The 24,278-nt window shown below is 34.6% G+C and overlaps 3 protein-coding genes across 8 annotated transcripts; 1 reads left to right on the forward strand and 2 right to left on the reverse strand.

The window, feature by feature from the left end:
- Window positions 1–319: 319 nt before the first annotated feature.
- On the reverse strand, window positions 320–9,297 carry LOC108218629 (uncharacterized). Of its 4 annotated transcripts, none has more exons than XM_064090998.1 (13): window positions 8,877–9,297; window positions 6,339–7,482; window positions 5,011–5,229; window positions 4,553–4,749; window positions 4,195–4,269; window positions 3,755–3,826; window positions 3,561–3,659; window positions 3,155–3,226; window positions 2,946–3,060; window positions 2,085–2,153; window positions 1,698–2,001; window positions 1,474–1,558; window positions 320–1,060 (listed from the first exon to the last, which is right to left on the reverse strand). In XM_064090998.1, the coding sequence occupies exons 1-13, from the start codon at window positions 9,027–9,029 to the stop codon at window positions 626–628; spliced, it is 3,039 nt and encodes a 1,012-aa protein (XP_063947068.1). In that variant the 5' UTR covers window positions 9,030–9,297; the 3' UTR covers window positions 320–625. The 4 variants fall into 4 exon arrangements, with proteins under 4 accessions (XP_063947068.1, XP_017247145.1, XP_017247146.1 ...); XM_017391656.2 differs by having other exon boundaries at window positions 320–1,063; window positions 8,877–9,231; XM_017391657.2 differs by having other exon boundaries at window positions 1,474–1,561; window positions 8,877–9,173.
- A 3,964-nt stretch (window positions 9,298–13,261) lies between these two features.
- LOC108219408 (uncharacterized) lies at window positions 13,262–18,972 on the forward strand. 3 transcript variants are annotated; one of them, XM_017392844.2, is made up of 11 exons: window positions 13,262–13,690; window positions 14,178–14,214; window positions 14,309–14,387; window positions 14,486–14,531; window positions 14,618–14,716; window positions 16,160–16,228; window positions 16,311–16,506; window positions 17,044–17,268; window positions 17,521–17,675; window positions 17,903–18,239; window positions 18,343–18,522. In XM_017392844.2, the coding sequence occupies exons 1-11, from the start codon at window positions 13,334–13,336 to the stop codon at window positions 18,378–18,380; spliced, it is 1,638 nt and encodes a 545-aa protein (XP_017248333.1). In that variant the 5' UTR covers window positions 13,262–13,333; the 3' UTR covers window positions 18,381–18,522. The 3 variants fall into 3 exon arrangements, with proteins under 3 accessions (XP_017248333.1, XP_017248331.1, XP_017248332.1); XM_017392842.2 differs by having other exon boundaries at window positions 17,903–18,972; XM_017392843.2 differs by having other exon boundaries at window positions 14,181–14,214; window positions 17,903–18,842.
- Window positions 18,973–20,124: 1,152 nt separating this feature from the next.
- Window positions 20,125–22,072, reverse strand: LOC108216568 (glycosyltransferase family 92 protein Os08g0121900). The gene has a single exon (XM_017389361.2). The coding sequence runs from the start codon at window positions 21,952–21,954 to the stop codon at window positions 20,311–20,313; it is 1,644 nt and encodes a 547-aa protein (XP_017244850.1). The 5' UTR covers window positions 21,955–22,072; the 3' UTR covers window positions 20,125–20,310.
- Between the last annotated feature and the right edge of the window lie 2,206 nt (window positions 22,073–24,278).

The raw sequence follows: 24,278 nt of genomic DNA on the forward strand, positions 1-24,278 counted from the left end.
TACAATTTAAACAAATCTTTTATATCTACTTATTTTTAAATATATTTTGATGAATTCAACTGACAATAACAAGTATTAAGATTTTTAATTGTTTCAAAAAAAAAGATTTTTAATGAAATATATATTTAAGTACATACATGATCCTATTAATTATTTTAAATATACAGTAAAGTTAAGTTCAATAAAAATAAATTTTAAAGTATACTAATACCAAAAATAAAATCACAGTCCGAACGAATATAAGCTAATACTGAATAGATACAAGTTACCCTCTCCTTTTTGTCCTGACACAAAAAAAAATGCCCTTTTTATGCAAAAATACGGGAAAAAGAATGTATACATTATCATCAAACTAAACAGAAACACATACATCTCTTCAATATGTAAAACAATGATGCCTAATCGCCAGTTTCCTCACACAAATGACAAAAACCTAAAAAATATAATGAAAAATAAACAATCACCCCTCTTGTGCAATACATTGTACATGCTCTCTCTCTCTCTCTTAATTTTCACTCTTGGAAACTGGGGTAATGATTTTTCTTCCAGGCTATACAACATACAGACCTGAACTTGTATTGTGAATGATAAGTGATCAAATAGATCAACAGCATCATGTGGCCAGCTAAAAAGCATTCCAATTATCAGATTCCTTTTTCTGTGTTTCGCTACCAGATGAGACTTTAAATGGACCACTTGAGCCAAAAGGGTCACTATCATCAAAGGAGAACCCTCGGCTATGGTCGAAGCCTGAGCTGCTGGTCATTGAGTCGAATCTCGCAAAGGATTCCCGTCGAGAAGAGACATCCCGGTCTTCACCACCAAACGAATCAAACCTGGACATATTGTTAAAGAACTGATCCCCTGATGCCTCGCTGTATCTTGATGGAGAGTTACCAGCTCTAGATAGTGGAGAGCTTGGAAATGAATCCTCAAAACCAAATGGACTTTTCTTGGGGAATAAATCATTTGCATCGGGAGATCCAGTTCTCACAGGACTTCCTGCAAAATTGCTAGATTCAAAGAAAGACTTCTCTCCATGTTTCTCATGATCTGAATCCTGCTAAACAAAATCGATTCAGAGGCCGAATGTCAGAAACTACTCTTAATTTAGGGTTAAATTACCACATGCCAATAATAACAGTCCAGGGAATCACACCCAAACCACATCCCACACCTTGTACATTTTTGGTTTAGTACATCTTGTAATGGTTGACAAAAAAAATTCTCTGACAAGCTTAATATTATCATTACATTGGATAAACCAGTGACCAGTTAATTGTACACCGAGCAAAAAACATCACTTATCTCTAAAAAATGATCCATTATAACTATCAAAATTTAATGGTCCATATATTCTGTGTTTATCGTTTGTTTAAATTTTGCATTACCAAGGTCACTGTTTTACAAGCTTCCATATATTATATCACTATAAAATAATGACATAAATGCACATCCAGAAGACACACTCACCTTAGCATTCATGGAGCTAAAGCCCCACACAGAATCTGTATCATCATTATTGTCAAAGGTGCCCCACGTTGGTTCATCAAAGCTTCTGCTTTAAATTTAAATAACACAGAAAACCCATAAAACTTTAATAAGGAAAAAACAAGCAGTACAAAGATTGACTTGCTATGGATTGGATTTAAAAACATTACAAAACCGTAGAGATAGATGACAAAATAACACCATACCTTTGAGTTTCGTTGTCTGCTTCAAAGCTCTTTCTGAAATGGTTATCTGAACCGTCACGAGATGGGCTTTCAAATTCATTTTGCCTTGTTGGACTTTCTGTAGGACTTTTTACATACATTTCTCCACTATGGTTGAATGCCGATTCATTCTCGATGGTATCTTCGCCTTGATTAAAGAGATTTTCGGACTTGTCATCCATATTTGAAAGATTATCAGGCGAAAGAATGTCATTTGGAGAAGAAATTTCGTTGTGAGAGGATCCAGACTTGGCATCTGTGGGGGCCAAAACATCGAACGAAAATCCTAGGAGATAAAACAGCAAAGTCATTATTCCCTAAATTAACAGGTAAGCATAAGCAAGCAAGGGAAACACCAAAAAGATTTACCTTCATCATCAAACTTGTCCCATTCTTCATCCCAGATAGCTGAGACTTCTGGAATTCCGGGCTGCCACCCTTAAAATATAATTAACACGAAACAGAAGTGAGTTCATTTATTTAAAAGATATTTGAAATAATTAACTGAAATAAAAAAGAAAATTACTCAAAGACTAATGAATAAACAGTGCCACTGGAATCACTTATTTTAAATGAGAAACAAGTTGTGCAATAATAAATTGACTAACGAATTAACAGTGCTCCTAGAATCACTCATTTTAGATGACAAATAAGTGGATTTAAATTTTGTAAGTTGTCTAATTTTACAACAAGTTTAAAAGACTATAGAAACTAGGATTATTGCCCACTTCGCATGGTGGAAATTATTATTTTTAAAATAAAAAATCTGTTTGCATATTTAATAGAAGAAATTGAGTGTATATTATAAACTTATTAAATGTATTTGATGTAATGTTTTTTAGTTTTACGGTATTTTCCGTTGTATTCAACTTTTTATGTTTTCGCATGCATAGTACTATTTTTGTTGTACTGTACTTTACTACTTTTGTGTTAGTGCATTTTTTAAAATGTGAAATTTAGAAATGAAATAATTTAATATGCATAATTATATGATAAACTGGATAATATAATTTGAACAAACTATAAAAATATAATTATTAATTTTAAAGAATCGGAAAGAATTGTTATTACATGAGCGGTTGGACTTCTAAGCTAATAACATATCGGTAAATTACGACTGCAAAACCTCACCAAAAAATTGAATCAAATGCTAAAACAACTGTGACACATATAAGACAATGAGATCACAGAAAAAATATTAAAAAAGAAACACAGAGGATGCTAACATACCCTTGGGAAGCTCTATCACTGCAGCTGACTTAATTTGCACCCCATGTCTCTTACAACGCTCAGTTAATGCCTTCAATAGCTCCTCAAGATCGGATTGTAACCGATCAGCACGAACCTATACAATCCAAAAGAACATTCTCACTGTGAATATGTTTTTAGTATTTAGCTAACGTCATGAAGCACATGACAAGCATATATTTGGTATTAACCTGCAGGATACCATCTGCGCTGCCACCTTGTTGCATTTTAATAATTGCCTGATTATATTCCATCTTTCTCTCCTACACAGATCGTCAATGGAAGATGAGATCAAAAATTCAAACCTCGAATCGTAAAAGAAACCCAAAGGAGGGGCTCGACAAAGACTCAGAGAGACATTTTTCAGCACAGGGAATTAGTTGAGAGCCATATAGTCATGATAGGATATGCAACAGAAGAACAAAAAAAAATACCTATGGTAGTTTAGAGTGGCATCTAATAACTAGTTGCAACATTTAATACAGTTTAAGTTGCTCTTATGGAATATCTTACAATTAGCAATTACTACTCTTTGAACATGGTTTATCAGTTCAAGAGACAGAAACAACTTGTATTAAGGATATTATATAATATCACCTGAATTTCACGAAATGCAGCCTCTTCAATTGTCAGTTTTGAGGCGATCTCAGCAACCTGTTTGTACTTCTCTTCATATTTCTTACCAAGCAATTCAGCCTGAAATAGTACGGTAAGTAAACATAGGTATAGCTGCTGCAGAAGTACTCATGAACATGTAAAACCAATACTATTCTAGGGATCATAGAGTTCACCTCACGCTTATCAGCTATAGCCCTTTCTGTAATCTCATTAAGTCGATTTTCACATCTGCTTTTAAACAATACCTGGAACAGGATTAACATAAACAGAACAATTAAGAACATATAATAAAAACAGTGTATTAAATAAATTACATAATTAAACCTCAGCTTCTAGGAAAAAAGTGCAATTACTCCCGTTGTTTTCTATACGACACTTAACTATTTGCACGCACTTTAAAGTGCCTTGACCAGGTATTAAAAATAATCATTTTTAAAATTTTCTCTCTCTGAATTATAATATATATTATATATTTTTATTTACAATAAATAAATAATTTTAAGTGCATGGTCAAAGAACATTTAACTGTGTGCAAAAAGTCAAGTGTCATATATTAAAAACAGAGGGAGTACAAATTAAGACTGTACAAATCTCATAAAATAAGATAACTCACAAGATCCTGCATTTTTTCCCGGTAGAACACCAGTTTTTCTCTTGAATCCAGCAGCATTTTCTCCTTATTTTCAACCTTCCATACAGTAGTGAGTGGGATTAGTTTAGAAAACAAATAGATCAAGTGTCAAAATTACGCTGAATCATATATCATATAAACATATACCTACACTTGGATAGAAACCAAAACTAGACCAATGTAATGTTCTTAAAAAGATTGACACTTGTCCGAGTTTACAAAAGCAGTGTAGACAGGCCTATGCCACACTATTTTGTTGCGTGCATAAATTTGTGAACTCAACATAGAATTAAAGAAAATGTTCCATTCACTTGATCAAACAAGTAATACTCAAATATACCACTTTCTCAGTTTCAGATTCCTCAGAATTTTTCACATCAGCTGAAGGGTGCCCCCCATTACTCTGTTGAGACATCTGAGAATTTTCCATTGATGACACTCCTGCCTTCTGCTGATTAGAAAATCCTGATGGCATAGGAGTCCTCGATGCAGCAGAATTCACTGGTTGGGAACCGGGCATCCCTTGTGATCTCATACCTAAACATGGTTAAAATTAAAATAATTCATATGCAAATTACAAAATAAGACTAAAACACCCAAGGATCCATAAAGCTCAGCAATCCTTGATATACTAAAAAGGGTCAGCAGTACTGCTTTGCAAAATTGTGCATTGTACATCTCATGTACACTTGAACCAGAATCAATGCAAAACATAGAAATCTGCAAAGTATTTTTAATTTCAAGGAATGCTGTGCTTCTGGTTCTTTCAGTCAATATCAGGTGAGCATCAATAGATACCCGGAGCAGATCCCCATGCTGTACTTCCATAAGAAGCAGTTGGTGGTCCTGCCAGTGCTAACAGAGTTTCATCAAGCATTACACTATTAGGAAGTGTCTCTGGAAGATGTTGTCCTTCCCTATATCGTTCCATTAAATAGAGAGCAACACAAAACTCCCTCAAGGAAAGCATGCTATCATTATCTTGATCTGACAAGTCCCATACCTGTTTCAAGACCTCTGAAAAGGCCAAGTCAAAATTAGGGATAATCATGTTTCATAAAAACACCCAGCCTAAAGATATACTTCCTCCGTTTCAAATTACATGTCCACTTTCAAAAAATCACATAGTTTAAGAAAAGTGGATTTTGAGAGAAAAGAGGTGTAATAAGTCATTAATTGAACCTAATATGTGGTATAAGATTGATTTTGGAAATATAAATTTGAAATATGTGGAGGAGAGTTGATTTTGAAAATATAAATTTACATTGAAAGTTGAAGTGGACAAGTATTTTGAAACAAAACTTTTTTTCTAGAGTGGACATGTATTTTGAAACGGAGGGAGTACTTGATTTGATAAACAAAAAAATATAACTAGTTATGGTAAGACCAAGAACAGAAGTACAGACCTTTTTTACTGGTAAACAAAACTAAACGAGCAACCAACTCATTCAAATATGCTACTGAACACAAACACACATAAACATATAATAAACTTTGTTCAAGGCGGCTAAACCAGAGACAATTTCAATTCTATATGCACCGAAATATTAAAATTAAACAGGAAAATTCTGTCAGGTTTATAACGAAAAAGGAGGATGATCAAAAACATAAAGGTGTAATACATTATTGACCCTAATAATAACAAAAAGGATTTGAGGTTCACACTATTTAATTTTTCAATTTCTATGCTAATATATGGGATGTACTGGCATTCTATATGCACAGACATATTAAACATTAAATAATAAATAGGAAGATTCTGTTAGATTTGTAAAGAAAAAATTGGAGTGACCAAAAACCTAAAGGTGTAATTGACCCTAATAATAACAAAAATGATTTTGAGGGTCAAACATTTCAATTTTTTAATTTAATAAACTATGCTAATATATGGGATTTATTGGCAATTCTAGGGACCTCTGAAGTAAATTACTTGATTCATGATATTGGGAGTGCAAAATAAGATCAGGGAACCCCATAAATTTTGCTTACTAATATTTTAGCAGCATAAATTCAGAAGTAGCAATTAGCCTCCCAACAAGCAGCGTTTTTAATTCAAAACATACAATGCATACTTCTATTTTTTTTAATAAAACAAGCAAACCATTTAACTAGAAACTATGGTTTACCTCTTGGCAATCTCCAGCTCAAGAATAAGTTGCGAGCTTGTTCACCAGTGATTCTCCCATCTCTATCAGTGTCTACTTCCACAAAGACTTTGTGATATCTTTGTATACCAGCACGGGTCATTTTCGGCCAAGAAGGTTGGGGCTGGGAGGAAGCTGAGTTGCCCATTTCTGCTGGCATTGCAGATGAACCAACTGAGCTATTATTCTGAACAGGAAGCTGCTGGTTTGGTTTTGATACTGGCTGACTTGCAGAAATACCTCCTTTAGACTGTCTTGTAAAGGCATTCAAAGACTCAAGAGGATCAAGCTTAGTTGAAGGTTGTGTCGCAGAAGTTACTGGAGGATTGCCTGACGACGAAGGTGCGGTATTAGCAGAATACGTTGGGGCCGAAGATGCTTGCTTCGGTGCCGACTGGTTGGCAGAAAACATATCACCTCCAAACATTGAATTAGAAGCAAAACCATTTCCTGGACCAGCAGGTGATTTAGCAATCGAAACTGGATCAGGCAACTTTTGCCCATAGGAGGGAATGGACGGGCTAATCCCTCTGCTAGGTACTTGAGATGATGGTGGTCCAGTAGAAGACACACCACTTTGACCCCCAAGCCAGTCATTTGAAAGGTTTGCTGAGACAGGAGAACTAGTTATACTACCACCACCAAGAAAACTAGAACCTGAAACACCTTGCAGCGGGCGTGGGGCAGTACCAGATGGCATAGGGACAGGTGACCCCATAGATTGGTTTGCTTGGGCGGGGAAATACTGCTGGTTCATACCTGTATTTGGGGGTACTTGTCCTCTGAAGCCAAAATTTTGTGTCTGGGGTAAAGAAGGGGGCATTTGGTTGGCATGAGGGGTCGGAGAAGGGCCCCTGGAATTAACCTGAGGTGCAGTATAAGGGGGCCTTGGACTAATCTGAGGTGCAGTTGCAGGAGGCGTTAAATTTGTTTGAGGTGCAGATAGAGCTGCAAGATTGATTTGTGGAGCAGGAATTTTAGCCGAAGCAGGGCCATACAATGCTGCCTTTACAATATCTGGTGTTAGGTCGCGCTTACTCTGAGCCACAGTTACAAGTTTAAGGGCATTGTAAAATTCTGCACGACCGAGAAAGCCTGTACGGTTCTGATCAGCATGCATCCATATCTGCAATCAGGTAATCACTGGAATCAGATTGCAAAATCTCAAAGGACATTCAAAATTTCATTTGAAGCCTAGCAATTGTTGGAAGTGCATAAATAGATAATAATACTTTATTAGTCAAAACAGAACAAATAAAAAGCTATAATCATGAGATCAACGCATAAATCATGATCTAAAACTCGAGGAAAGCAGTGATGTACTTATGTGGACCTTACAATAGATAACTATGAGGATATCTGGCGTTTGCGGTTTATGTGAAGCATGCACATAGTGAAATGGCTAGGAGTTTCATGCAATACATATCTCTGCATTGCAAGCAATGTAAATACTAGTACAAAAATCAACAACAATTACAGTTAAAAAATAAAATAAAATTATTGGATAGCAGGTCATACGAAGATTGAAAATAACCCTGGTGAACCAATAGACAGTGATGGTAGTGTTGAGCGCTGGAAGTAGCCAGATGGGAACATTTTTAAGGTTAATTGTCTGCAATTTTTATCACAGCTGGTTGAATGGGATGATTAGCCAGAAATAAAGATGTCTGAATCATTGTAGGAGCTGCTATTGCTAGAGTGGGGATGGAAGACGGTAGAGCCTTATCTTGCAGAGGTTCTAAGCTTCAAGGAGGTACTTGGCTCGATCAAATAGAGACAAGAAGTAGATGATGCGGAGGATCAAGTGCAAAACAAACTATGTTGTTGAGATTGTCAGATGGTGGTTAAAGCAATGGCTGAGTCAGATATGTGTATTTCTCTACCGGCCTTGTGATTACAGATTAATGTTTAGTGCTCGCAGCATTTCAACTTTTTTCAGAAAACAATCTGAGAACCAAGCAGCTAATAGATTGGATACTACACTTACTGATTGTGATTAATGAGGAATACTTATTTGTTTTTTGTTTTCTTGAAGAATTTCCAAGAAGGAAATGTTATGGGAAATCTCAAACAATTTTAAGAGGTATGGAAAGAATAGGAGAGGCAGCAGAGAATAACAAGGTATGAGTTAATAGCCATACACATAGTTGCATCAGAAATACACAAGTTAAACAAAAAACCTGTGTTTGCTATTCAAGGCAGACTCCAATCTAGACCCTAAAGTGGGCCTATCAACTATCAAGTAATCAAACTACAAACTATAGGAGTCATCTCAAATTACACATCTAAACCTCACAATAAACTAGAAACAATTGATCATCCCTTCTTCTCCTCACGATTACAATATTCAACTTAAATAAACAAGTGTCCCCTGATTATAATCAGAATCAAAGTTGAACAAATCAAAAATTAACAGAGCCAATTCTAATTACCGCAGTCTAGATTTGTGAATCCGTGTGTGCAACAACTAATTAACATAATTCACAAAGTTGAGAGGGGGAGAGAGAGAGAGAGAGAGACCTGAGCGAGAACTTGTTTAGATAAATTGGAAGCTTGGAAGAAGGAAACAGCTTCAGCTCCACTAATTCTACCATCGTGATCCAAATCTGCTCTCCTAAAGTACGCATCGAACAAGTCTACATTACCTCCGCCTCCTTGATTCTGCCCAGCCATATATTATAATTATAATACCACTGTGTATACTATATACACATACAGATACTAAAATCAACGATGGAGATATTCTATGATGCAGGGAGCTATGAAATCAAATGAATCGTGGGATTGAAGATGATGAGAGAAGGTTAGATCGGAACGAAACGGGACGCGATTTGGGATCGAAAAGCAGGCATCAACGTTTCTTAATTTCCATATTGCCCCCTCTTCTTTTTTATTATTGCAAATATATGTATGATTGAATCGGATATTACGTCACTATATTCAGGGTGTTTGGCCAACTCCATATTTAAAATAAAAAAAAAGGAAAAAAAGATTTTTTATAAAAAAAATTGGGTATAAATATTAAATATTCATTATCTGATTAAAAAATATAATTGTTTATTTCTAAAAAATAGAATTTATATATCTTTTTAAAAATAAACACTATTTTTGAAAAATAAGTTTATATAAACAGTTCAAATATTCTGCCATCATGTTCCAGATTTTTCTTTTCTTGACTTGGGAGACAAATTGCTAATTTTGATTGAAGGGTTGATGTTATTATTAGTGTAAGTCACTGTTATAAAAAGCGGGAATCGGACTTAGTCGGTAAAGGCACCGTGCAGTGATTTATCGGAAAATCGAGGAAAAATCGGAATGATTAAACGAACCATTAATCATGATCAATTTAATATTATTTTTTAAATTATATATATTAATATAATTATACATACTATAAATTTATAATCTTATAAAATCAGAAGATTAATGATTTTTTTTATAACACAAAACATGCATATATATACATATACAAGTGTAATCATCTCATATGTAACCTTAAATTTGATTGAATCTTCTATGAATTTTTTTTGCAGATTTTTGTAATTAGAATTTAGGGGTTAATATTAAAAGAGTGGAAGGTAATAAAAAAACAACTTTAATTGTTAATTTTGTGCCTTTTGTTTTATTTGAAATCAAATTTATAATTTTAAAAAAAATTACTTTGCATTTTTATTTTTATTTTAATTCTTCGATTTTTAACCGATTTTTTCCGATTAAATACGCCTTTTGACCGATTAATCCATTTTTAACCGGTTTTGAGAAAAAACGATTTTTTCATTGATTAACGCTTAATCGAGGCGGTGGCCGACTGAATAGCCCTTAATCGACGATTAATCTCAATTAATCACCGACTTTTAGAACACTGGTATAACTTAAACTATATTGCTAGTTTGGATTTGGGAATGCGCACCTATCATTTTCATGTCAATCATGTAGACAAAATTAGTTATATTATATGATAATATAAATTGGAAAAAATGGCAATTTAAAATTAACTTACATTGCATGGTATCTGATATCTCATAAGGAAAGTGGTGTGATGTATATATCGTAATTTTCTATGGATTTTCTTCTATTATTATTCTTGTATGCGCTTATTAGGAGTATTATTTTAAATATTCAATTTTACTTGTTTCATTTATTACATGTGATAGTAGTTTAGACGAATTATGTTTTATGAGATGAGATATGAGTTGCATACAAATTAATTATTTCTATTAGGGGTTAGTTATCTAATTGGTCACTCAAGTGGGCTTAATGTATCAAGTTGGTCACTGAACTTAAAACAAACAGTATTAATATGATCACTAAAGTCACCATAAATATCAAACAAGTATCTCGAAATATAAGTTTCATGCAGTAAAAATATTATTTAGAGAATTTTACACGGTATTCTTGAATATTACCCTGACCAATTAAAAAGTTATGACTTTTGGTATTTTTTATAATATCTTTAGATTTTATCAAGTCTGTTTATTATTTATTTTTAATTATATAGTTATTTTATTTATTTTATTCAAAAATATATTTGATAAAATCTAAATATATTATCATAAATATTAGAAATCATAACCTTTTACTTAGTTAGAGTAATATTCAAGAATAACGTGTAAAACTCTCTAAATAATATTTTTACTACTTGAACTTATTTTTCGAGGTACTTGTTTGATATTTATGGTGATTTTAGTGACCATATTGATACCGTTTTCAGTTCAGTGATCAACTTAATACATCAAGCCCACCTCAGTGACTAACTAGATAATTAATTTTTCTATTAGTATTTATTTTATTTTATTTGTATTTTGTCGTGGTTCATGATTTTCATGTGTTCTGAAATTTTTCCGAATCATTATTTTTCCAGATTACATAGCTTTTATTATTATTTTATTTAACTAATTTTTGTTATTGTTTAATTATTGATCATTTTACCTTGTTCGTGATTATAATTAGTTAAATCATGAGTCCCCAAGTAGAATTCAAAGCAAGTAGTTAAACATGAGTCCCTGATTATAGTTAGCTCATATCATGATGGAAAGTATACTCGGGGACTCTTGATTTAATTACCAAAGCGCAAACTGGTTTTGAAATTTTGGATACGAGCTCTCGTACCATACTCGGGGCCGGATAACTTACTTGTTATATTCGGATAAAAACCACGATGTATATAGATAGTTGGATATTTTAAAATCCGATCGTTTAAACCATTTTGCCCTAGAATTTTTACATCCCTCATTTTTGAAAAATTATATTGACGAGAGTGGATAAAAATATCATTTTTAGGAATGCCTTTTTAAGCAGAATTTGCATATATTATTAATTTCAAATTGCATGATAGATAGTTGGATAGATGAATGATTAATTCTTGAAATCCAGTTTTATTCAATTATGTTTTTAAAAAATATATTAGGATCTTGAGGTTGGATTTTCAATAATTCTAAAAAATCCAAATTATTCTTAAAAATCTGGTGATGTTTATTTAAATTATTAAACTCATTAAAAATATGATGAAATAAGGAGTTGATGGATTTTTTGGACTTTGTGATATTATAAATTTTGTTGCATTGTTTAGTTTTATGTTTCTTGAAATCTCATCATAATACACGAGATTTGAAAATTATGTCAGATATATTAATTCTACGACACCTTGGAGTTCACAAAAAAATTCAATTACATATAATTATATAATCCATTACAACGCGAGATTATAACCAAATCGTCAAAGTCAAGACTAAATGTACCCTTAACAATATTCAAGTTTTTTATAATACCATGTTCTACAAAAATATTTATTATAACTTTCTTCGATATCATTGTCAATGAATAATTTTTTGATTATGATTTTAATGGATTAGTTTTGATATATGGATTATAATGAATTGCAAGTGATTTTGATTTTGTACGGATTTTTAATAAAATGTCGCACAGTTGATATAAGATATTTTGGGATTTATGTACAATATTTCAAAATCTCATAGATTTTGGTAAGATTTTAAAAAACTTACGGGGGTGTATTCGATTGGGATTTTAATGCATTCTTTTTAGTCTATGGATTTTAATGGATTGTATGGGATTTTGATTTTTTGCGGATTCTTGATGAAATGTCGCAGAGTTGATAGGATTTAAGTACAATGCTTCAAAATCTCATTGAATTTGATGGGATTTCAAAAAACTTAAAATACACTGAAGAATGCCACAAAATCCATCATTTTATGAAATGAAAAAAAATCCATTAGCATTTGAATACCATCATATTTTAATGGATTTTAAACAATCCCAATTAAATACCATCGGATTTTAAAACATAATTTAAAATCCCAATTGAATACCACTAGATTTTATAGCATAGTTTAAAATCCCAATTGAATACCTCAAGATTTTAATGGATTTCAAACAATCCCAATCGAATACCCTCGGATTTCATGAATGCAAAAAAATGCTTTAAAATCTCAATTCAATACACCCCTCTTAAAATGCACCGAACAATGCCACAAAATCCATCATTTTAGACAATCCAAAAAAATCCATTAGTATTTGAATATCATTGGATTTTAATAGATTTTAAGCAATTGAATATCATCAGATTTCTAAGTATGATTTAAAATCTTAATTGAATATTATCAGATTTTGTAATATAATCTAAAATCTCAAATTTAACGAATTTTAAATAATCCTAATTTAAGTACTCTCAAATTTTTTATTTTTTTTTTTTTGAAAATAAGTACTCTCAAATTTTAAGAATGAAAAAAATCTTAAAAATTCAATCGAATAGATCCGCCGATGGTTCTCTCGGCCTGAATATCACGTGTGTGAATACGCTCTCAAGAGTCGCGTCCCCATTCTTTTTCTTTTTCAATAGTCACGAACTCACGCCCCCAGGCCCCAATTTTATATATATAGTCAAAAAGAACGAGAAAAAAAATAAGGCCTGTTTGGCAAGCTCGAAAATAAAACCTAAAGAACTCAAGAAAACTCGAGCAATGGGTAAGGTATCATCACCACAATTACCACTCCACTCGCCGGAAATGAACAAACCCGTCAAGAAAAAAGGCCGGCCCTCTCTCAAACAACAAAAACCCATAAACCCCTCTTCTTCGTCTAGCCCTAATCGCAACCGCAAATCCTCTCGCCGTCATAACTCGCCGGAATTGCCCTCCGACGATGACGACGAGCGAGAGAAGAAGAAAGTCAAACTCGTGGTCCGCTTGCCTCAATCAAGTCAACAACAACATTCTGATAATTCATCTGATGATGATGATGAGGAGGAGAATTTTGTTGAAAATCCTGAGACGAAGAGCATCATCAATTTCGACAGATCTGGTGATAAAGATGCTCAGGTGAGTAATTATTGCTGCTAATTTTAAGGTTTTTGAAACTGGGTGTAATTTAGATTTTGCCTTTTTTGTAAAGTTTGATTTTTTGTGATATGGGTTTGTGGAATTTAAATCTTCTTGATTTTCGCGCGTTGCCCTTTTTTCTGTTTGTCAAATCCCGAGATCTGAAGTGGGTATATATGGGGTTGACTTAGTCAAGGGCTTTGTGGCTGTACTTGCTATTTTTCTTTTCATTTTAGACCACCCACTTACCATTTATACACACACAATTTCTAAACATGAGCTGAGTATTATTTTAATATTGATTGTTTGTATTTTGACAACTTTTTTTACATGGCTTCTGATTAATGTAACAAAAGGTTCATATTTTGTCTTTTCTTTAATATTTTTCTTGCTTACTGCACATCTTGTTATGCTTTATATATGCTTTACATAGTAGTTTGTTTGCATTTTCTGGGGTCTAACTTGTGTTACTGGATTGATTTTGCAGCAGGAAAATGATATTAAACCCGCTGACATTTTACATGGTACAGTCTACTGATATTTATGTTGAACATTAATTGGAATTTCTGGTTAGTTAGCTTACAATTAATGGGATTTGTTTGGATTATTTATGGTCAGGTTCATCATTGGGGACTGGACCCACAACACCATTGCCAGACAAAAAGTTGTTGGTTTTCATCCTTGGCAGGCTTCAAAAGTATATTTTTTTGTTTTCCTAGCTGTTCTTTTTCCATGTACTGTTTTTGGGTTTTGATATTGATGTTAACTTTGTTGGTTTGTAATGTTTGACTGCAGGAAGGACACGTATGGTGTATTCTCTGAGCCAGTTGATCCCAATGAGGTAACTTTATATATATATTGAAATGGATGCGTGGTTTAGTTATAACTGAATTTTGTTTGTTGATTAATCTTGTACATCCTCTGTAGCTCCCAGATTACCATGAAACTATTAAGCATCCAATGGATTTTGGGACAGTTAGGAGAAAACTTGACTCAGGATCATACTTAAACCTGGAACAATTGGAGGTTCGTTACTGATTATCTGTTTGATATGCTTGTGTGTGTTCTCCTTAGACTCTTGTTCTACTTAGAGCTGTTACAGAATTCGCTCAAATGCAAAGTTTATTCAGATTGAAACTTATTTTCTAGGCTCCAGTTTTCTCCTCACTGCTCATAAGCTTGATTCCCCTTTGTAATTTAGGACCTAGTCTTTTTACTAAAATTTTAAAAGAGTATCTCTTCTGGCACTGGTTTATTTGCAATTTATTCGTGGCAACTTGTGAAATGAGGTACATCAATCCTTAGTATTTGATTCTGTAGTTATAATTGTTTTGCTCGCTAGAAGTACTTCTATATGATAGGGTGCGATCACTTCAGAATGATGCCTGAATATCTAGTTTCCAGCTGTTTTTACTTTCTAGAATGCTTCTGGAAAGGAAGAAGGGTATTTTTTTTTCCCTTTATATCACCATGCATATGTTTTTATAAGTTGGTTTCATGTCCTTTCTGTACATGCTGCTAATAATATTATGTTAAGATTGTTTTATTAAAGCTTTAAGTTTAAAATTAGTTGTTTAGGTAGAATTACTTGCAATGAGATTAGAAGGTGAAGTTGTGAGCGAGTGCCCTCCACAGTCCTTTATAAATAGCCTTCTAATACTGTTAGTGTTTATAAAGTGAAGTGATTGGGATTAATAGCTTATGATTTGTAATATACAGATTTAAGATTTCATTTTCCTGAGTGCTGTTAATGAAGTTTTAGTAGGTGTTTAAAAGACCAGTGTACTGATTTGACCTTGTGATCTTGCACTCTTGTGGCATATGACAGATGGCCACCACTTCAATACTTATACTATCAAATTCATAATATGCTAGGATAGTAGGATGAACTATATTAATAGTCCAATAATATAATTCATCACATGATACTCATATATAGTAAAAAGGTGGTAGACGGATGAGTAGTAGGATAGAACAACATGTTACTAATTAAGCAAGTCCTGTTCTTCTTTAACATTCTTACTTCCGCTGATCAAGCTACTCAAAAGGTAATTAAAATTTTATACAACTTCTTTGGATTATATTAATTTCTGAGGTCTTTGGATAGGGTTAGTGGATTAATATTACAAATACATCTGTATTAGTGTGCTGAAATACCAATTATTGAATGCGATATCTCATTTTTGCTTTGTCATCTTGTGTTGGAGCTAAGTTGGTGAGATTTTAATCCCTGTTTGATTTTGTCGTCCTCAAATTTGCGACAAGTTTGAAAAATGTTAATAAGTACCATTGAATCTGGTAGGGTATTTTTCTGGGATATATTAGGGATATTATTCCAATATAGTTTCTAGTTAATGTATAGTCCTTTTTACTGAGATAGTTACCCTTATGGAATTCTGGTATTTCTATCCATCTAGGTTTGTCTTGGATAACAAAAAGTTAGTATTTCTAACATTCTCTTGTTATTAGGCTGATGTGCTCTTGATCTGTTCAAATGCAATGCAGTATAACTCATCAGACACTGTTTACTTTCGGCAGGTATGACTAAATATCACTTGATTTTTCTTAGTTATTTAATTTTGCTTTAATCTTTAAGCGTGTCATGGTCTACGCTACGCAGGCAAGGTCCATACAGGAGCTGGCAAAACGCGACTTCGAAAATTTAAGGCATGAAGGTGATGATGGTGAACTGCGACCAAAAGTTGTAAGAAGAGGCAGGCCACCAAGTAAACACCTAAAAAAGCTGCCTACTAATACATCCATTGTTCTATATAGTCCTGAGACCTCTTCAGGTGCAAATCTTGCCAAGAGCGGAGGTATATAGTCCTATGTTTATAAATCGTGTACCCTGGGTTTGTCCTATTGTTCTTTTTTGCTGATATTCTAATATATAGCCCTTAAGTTGAGGTGAAATATAGTAATATAATGATATTTGTTGGTAAAATAGAAATAGGTTGATTTTGTTTAGTCCCTTTGTTTCCGCAGTTGCTTGTTTTGAAAATTTATTACTCATATCTTATTAAATAGATTATGCTAGTTGTTTTTAGGAATTTAATTTTATGTACTTATATAAAGTGCAGCACATAAAGCTTGAAGTAAAACATAGTTATGAAATAGTATTGGATATTAAGATTAATATATGGTTACTTCTATATTTGATCGCAATAATTAATTAAAATTGCAAAATAGTCCTTTTGTTACCACCCACAAAGCAATACTTATGGAGGAGCAGAATGTCCTGCCTAGCATATAGAACTCGTCCATGGTTACCAAGTTGAGGCAAATGTGTGTTCGAATACTTAATTTCATGCAATATTTTTTTCCGGATTATGCTGACATTTTCTTCCTGGCAGGGCCACGGGCTCTTGCAACTGCACAGTCGCTAGCTCTTGTAGCTGCAGAATCACCAGCTCTTGCAACTGCAGAAGAAAACACAAATGGGTCTGGCGGTTACAATCTAAGAAGAGCGCCTATGTCAAATAAGTTTCAGTCAAATAATGCTGCACTGTCTTCCCACCGGTCCCGTAATAGTGGAAACTACTCTGAGTGGTTGGCTGACTGGAATGATGAATTTCCAGGTGCAAAATACCCCCCCCCCCGCGGTTTTGAAGTATACATGCTCTGCCTAAATCTACAGTACTCTAAAAAACAAATCTTACTTATATTTTAGAAGCTCTAAACATTAACTTATGAGGCTCGGAGTATCTTAAGCGGTGTCGAAGTATTTTTCAATTCCAGTGACCCATCTCTCAATATATATTAATTTCGGGGAGTTGCAGTATTATTAATTTCCTTATTCATGTAGCTGAGTCTTTTTACTCTTGGTGCAGCGTCCATCTTGCGAGCTGACATGAAGTATGGTAAGAAACTGGTTTTGATTGATGAAACCCGACGTGAAACCTACAAGCAGTTTCACCCTACTTCTTTTGGCCATGAACCATCACTGTTGTCCGATCTTGGTGGAGATACAAAACAGTTAATGCCGGTATGAATGATTGTATATGGACATTGTATATATTGCTCATCATAATAGAGTTGGGTATTTACATTTTGGTCATGATGCTGTTTACATCTTTTAGGACTAATACTAGCTTTATTATTGGTATAGGACAGATATTGAATTTCTGTTAATCACTGACATAACACGTTAATGATTGATCAATAAATGCTTGGCTAATTGTTAAAACCTGTTTGATCTTATCTGCACTTTAGGTAGGTCTGCATATGGAGCATAGTTATGCAAGAAGCGTAGCTCGCTTTGCAGCAGATCTTGGGCCAGTTGTATGGAAAATTGCTTCCAAAAAGATTGCTAGTGTATTACCCCAAGGGATGAAGTTTGGACCTGGTTATGTCGGAGAAAGGGAAGCGCCGTTTCAGTCACCCTTCTCCACTTCATCTAGTTTAGCGTGTGAAGCAAATATTAGCAGTCCAGTCCCTCCATCTAGATCGGGTGTAAATGTAGTTCCTGCATCTGGGTTTCAAGATGGAAAAGATTTGACAGAAACAAGCAGGAAAATGAATTGCCAGAATGAGTTGGCTGGATCGCAAGGTACACCACTTTCTGGAATAAGACCTGGACAGAGTGTCCATATGCCAAATAAAAATGTATTTCATGATGGGAGAAATGGCTTAAACGGTGTGCTTGGGTGCAGTATCCCGTCCCAAATGGGGTCTATACGACCAGGCATGACAAGCGGACATTCTGGTCTAGCCGAAGCTTCACAAGTACCAAGCATGGTCCCTAAAAGTGACTCAACATCTCCTTTGGCAGTAGCAAATCATAACAATTCAGAAAAGCGCGAGTGCATAGAAAATGCGAGGACACTAAATTCCGGACCATATACCGAAAGGAAACAATCTTGGCAAGCAGTGAGCTCCCACCCTATACAATATTCATCAGCAGCACAGCCAGACCTTAATGTCAGGCTCCAAGCACCTAGCTCCCCCAGTTCAGGGTTTAGGGTTGGATCACCCCAGCAGCCAGATCTAGCATTGCAGCTATGACACGTACTACTGTACAAGTATGTGAAGTGCAGCACTGTAACCAATTCTTAGGTATAATGCCAAGAACATCTTGTGCAACATATACAGGAAGTTGTTTATATATAGAAGGTAACAGAGGATATTTTAAGGACCTTTTTCTTTTTCCCCATTTCATGTATCAGTATTTTTAGGAGTGGGCCAAATTGTCAACAAAAAATAAGTAGTAAAATGTATTTGGTGAAGTCCTACGGATTCGGACTTAAATGAAATATAGAAGACGACTATCTTCTCATTCTCGAGATTGTGTGTTTCAAATTGATTCCCGAGTTAAATATTTGGATCAAGGCAGAGGTTTTTTTGTTAATCATCCTAGGTTTCACTTTTATTTTGCTGACGAAATTGCTGTAGAAGTCGGTGACTAATGAATTAATCAGCTGTTTAATCTCCGATCGATTTAATAAACCTCCGATTAATTTTTATTTCATGTTTTCGCTGATTAAATCTAATTCCCATTTTTTACACAAATTATGATTTGCTCAGAACTTAGCTCAATAGTCGATCCTCGCTTGTTTCTAATGATTCTGTGATGTGATCAGGATCTAACATCGATCCTCGCTTGTTTCTAATGATTCTGTGATCAGGATCTAACATCTGTTCTAGTATAAATTGTCTCTTTGCTGAAGGAAGATTCACTTCAAGTGGATTCTTATTAAAACACACCACCCATATATAATGAACTTTATGTTCAGGTAATGTTCTTGTTGCCTAGGGAGAATGACAAGCATCTCTTAGATAACAAGGGTCCTGATATTTGATAAGTTACTACAATATTAAAAAGTGGTGATCAATATAAACACTATCTGATAAGTTATCAACTTACTACAATATTAAAAAGTGGTGATCAAAATATCTGATAAGAGTCCTGAGATCTGATAAGTTACTATAATATTAAAAAGTGGCTTGACTCGACTCGTAAAATTAAACAAGTCAAGTTCGGATAGAGACTTTGGCTCGATTATGTTAAACGAGCCGGTTCGTCCAACTCGATTAACCTCGGTTCGAATTACGTCACGTTTGAAACTCGGGTCGCTCGGCTTGAGTTCCGAGCATCTCTGGCTGTCAAGCTCAGGACAGAGCTTTGCTTAAAAGGTTGTATTGTAGCCTGGAGGCCGGAGATACTTGAACCTCAACTTGCTAAGAGAAATAAAGGAGTTGCACCTACACCATGCAGACCATCGGATTGATTCCGTTGAATCTGAAACGGATCAAACTGACTTAGCAAGACAATGCAATTCTGCCCGTTCACCCTCTATGAACAACTATTGTTGTTTCAGCTGATCACGAGCGAGCAATTTATAAAGCTCGGCCTGACTATCAAAAAAAATAACAGTAGACATATGAACATATCTTTAGTTTTAAGAAACAATGTAGACTAGAAATGCAAAAAAAAAAAAAAAAAACACTAGTATCTGATATAATCTCTGGGGAAAAAGTGCAAGGATCCTTGTATCTCCTAATCTTCTGTATCTAACTAATAAACGAAAATGTAAAAGTAATATCCAGTGCAATTCCCACTATGTCTACTCTATCTCTATTATTACTTTCGTTACATTTTGACAATTACTCATTCCACATCTTCATCTTCTTTCCCAAGCCATATGGTATCCAGTCACAGTTCTAACTCCAAACCATCTTTCCACCAAATTTTTCAACTCATTATCATGCACCTCACAAAACTTCTGCGGCCACCCCTTCGGTTCCACCGCCGAGAAACCGAGGCCCGGTACCCGATCATTCGACTTCGCATTCAGAGCCTGCTTCCAATCTACCACATACGCCGAAACCCTCCGTCTAAACTTAGCCTTAAACTCAGGCCACGCTTGAAACTTATAGTGATTTATAACCACCTCTCGTGCACTTAACCTCCGCGCCTTGTACCCCTGCTTCAAATCAAAATGATGCACCGCATTATTCAAAGAATCACTAATCGCATCCAGCAACACAATTGACTTGTGTCGATTTTCCATCTTCTTTCGACAATTATACCCTTGCATTACCCCTAACGCCGGATGCTCTTTCTGGTCCGAGGGTCCGAATTCGTGACAACCGATCATAAGTTCGCCTACTTTCGAACTCACATTTTTCAAAATCGAACGTAACATCGATTCCGAAGGAATAGTTGAATTAGCCCAATTACGCGAGTAAACAAACTCATCCACATCAGTATACATCATCCATGTACACGCGTCTTTTTGACTAATCGCACAATGCGAAAATCCAGCTTCTTGAGTCTTCGGCCATAGCCAAAAATTCGTAGTAATATTATACCCTTCTTCCACGAGCTTTTCCAGAACAATGTACAATTCATCAGAACTGCCATTATCATAAAATATGAACTTCTCAACACCGATTTTCGAATGATAAATTACCCACTCTCTCAAAAACTTGGCCACGTTGAAAACCATGGTACATGCGCACAATAGCGACTTTGGCTTCGCTACTGCTAACTTGCGCCCGGGGTCCTCGTACGCAATAGAAGGCATCACCGTTTTATCTGCTGTGAATTCGAGCGAGACTCTAACGAGAGTTGACACGTCCGATAAATCCGGACGGTGACAACGAAACACTTCCTGGAGTGAGCTAGTCACGGGGGTGCGAGCTGCGTTAGCCAGGTTATCACCCAACACACAGTTGAATTCCTGTGGGGTCCTGTTGACTCCTTGGCGCCTATTTACGCCTTTAACAAACACGACGACGTCGTTTTTGGTGAACAGGACATCGTACACGATGAAATCCCACCGGAGGAGGTCAGGGACCGGCGTTAGCCTCGGCGGATACCTAATCACCGACGAATTGACCAGTGTGGGCTCCGGAAACGGCAATCTCCGGCGGACACGCGTCGGAAGCTCGCATATCAAACACGGCCGCGTCGGAAACGGCAGTGCGCCGGAGAAGTTTGCCGGTGATTTCTCATTAGTCGGAAAAATGCAAAACAGGTCCTTAAAATCTGTGTAACTATGCTCCGGCGGGAGTACGACGAGGACTTGCCATTCCGGGAAGAGAATTGAGAGAGACGGGATTGACGGCGACGGGATAAGCGGCGGCGGCAGTTGTGACAGATAGGACTGGTTAAGATCGAAGTGATTCTCTAGGGAGACGGAGGGGAGAGGTCGCCGGAAAATATAGTCGCGGAGGAGATAATCGCCGGAGAAGTTGAAAAAGATGGTGCCTAAAAAGAGGATTAGGGTTACGATGTAAACGTATACTGATCGGACTATCATCTTTTGTTAATGGCAAAGCTGATACATACAGATAGTTATGGTGTATAAAAGAAACGAGCGGCCTTCTTTCAAACTCACTTTTTCTAATTCTTTTAAGAAAAGGATATCTTTTTGAAATAGATTGAAAGAATATCAACTGCTATTAATGTTTATTATCTTTAACACAATCAAATATACCCTTCTTGTGGTTGATGTTTTTAAAATTGTCGTCAAAAATTATTATTAGTGTCAATTTAAATATTTATTTATAATATAAATATTCATTTATAATATATGTGATATACATGAGTTGCACCAAAGAAAGTGCCGAGATATCATAATAATGAATATCATCAAATTTCTTAATACATAGAATTTAGTTATAATATATAAAATACTATTAATATATAAATTTTATTTAAAAATGATTCCAAAAGTTTGATTTCAAATTTTAATTCTTAGATGCAGTCATTTTGGATTACGTCATAGTTTAAATAAGAAAGGTTTATAATATTTATTTTTGAGTATAATATAAAATTTGAAATCAATGTTAACAAAAAATAAGATAAATAATATATTTTCATGTATTTTTAGACTTTATATAAGAGGAGGATTTATGTTAAGATCGACTTTAAATAGAAGAGTGCTTTCTAGGACAATTATATATCAGATTTTATATATAAATAGATCGTATTTCCATTATATTGTTACGAGTAATTTACCTTCATCTGATTTCAAGAAACTTTGATTTAATTAATATTTGTTGGGCCAATTAGAGAGTTATTTATAACAGTTTTATTAAATGGCTCTAAATGTGTTGAGCCAAAAAAAAGGAGGGCTCTAGTTGCAATCTGTAAATTTATAAAAAGTATTGTCACTAATATCTATATCATAATTTAAAGACTTTTGAGGTCTGAATAAATTATTCGTTTTTTTTCCTTATAATTATGACTTTTGCCTAACTTTCCTTGATATAAGTAAAAACGAAAACAGTGATAACCGATAAGAATGACATGCGAAACTTAACAATACTGTTGAACGAAACGAACGAAACGAGACACAGCCAAGATATTAATGGGCGGTGATTCACAAAAACTGTATGCAAACTAAAATCGATCAAAATGGTGACACGATACATTTGAAAAAAAGAAGATGGAAGGGGAGTGAAAGTGACAGCTAAACTGTTATCTCTGAGAGACGTGTTGAACAAGGAGGGTAGGCTGTCTTATCTATAAACTTCACCGCACGTACTTTACACTCATGCATGAGCAGATAAATCCAAGTTGATGAATACATCTAAAAGAAAGAGTTACCCCGTCCCACCCATTTCTTTACGCTTTCCTTTTTTGGGTGTCTCACCCAATTCTTTACATTTCAAAACTTACCAAAAATAGTCCATGGTCTCACCACTTCTCCATTTTTCTTTCCTTTTCACACTGCTTTTACTCCACTATCTTCTTTTTATACATTAAAAATCAATGGTCCCCACCACTTTACCCACTTTTCTTCCTATTTTCGACTATTTTATACACATTTCTTAACCTCCGTGCCCAACCCATTCTATAGGAAATTGGTGGGACGGAGGGAGTACTATACTACTAGTACTCCCTCCGTCCCTCTGATTTCTATACACTTTCCTTTTCGGGATGTCCCATTCAATTCTATACATTTCAAAACTTTCCTAAAATAGTAAATTTTTATAATATAAAAATCCCACTCATCCACTAACTTCATCTACTTTTCTAAATCTATCACTTAAATATTAATGGGTCCCACCACTTTACCTACTTTTCTTTCTCTTTCTTATTATTTTACATTACTTTATACACTTTTCTTAGTCTCCGTGCCCGATACAAATGTATACATCTAAATGGGACGGAGGGAGTAGTTGATTTACGATTTGGTTGGGTTATTCTAATTTACAGATGATTTATTACTTATTAAAAAGTTAAGAATAATGAACTATATAATTTATTTATTTTAGTGTCGAAATTGACTTTTATTAAAAAAAATTATACAATAAAATAAACTGACCTGTCAATTTCTAGTTTTAAGTCAATTTATAATTTCAAATTAATTTTTGCCTTTTGACTTATTAACACAAATAATCATTTTCTAATTTAAAATCGAAAATACTTAAAGTCTCCATAGAAGCAGAGACCACCAAGTTCTTCATCTCCGTTTTGAATGTCACAGTCTCATCACTCCTTGTTATTTATGGCATATCTGTGTATCCATTTTCGTAACTACGAAATGCTATAAAATCCAATTAATACAGCTCAGTTGTGGCTTTACGGAAATACTACAGCCTTATTGCTTGCTGGCTGCACAAATCTGATTAGAAT

The sequence above is a fragment of the Daucus carota genome, chromosome 4, assembly GCF_001625215.2.
Source record: "Daucus carota subsp. sativus chromosome 4, DH1 v3.0, whole genome shotgun sequence".
NCBI classification, from domain to species: Eukaryota; Viridiplantae; Streptophyta; class Magnoliopsida; order Apiales; family Apiaceae; genus Daucus; species Daucus carota.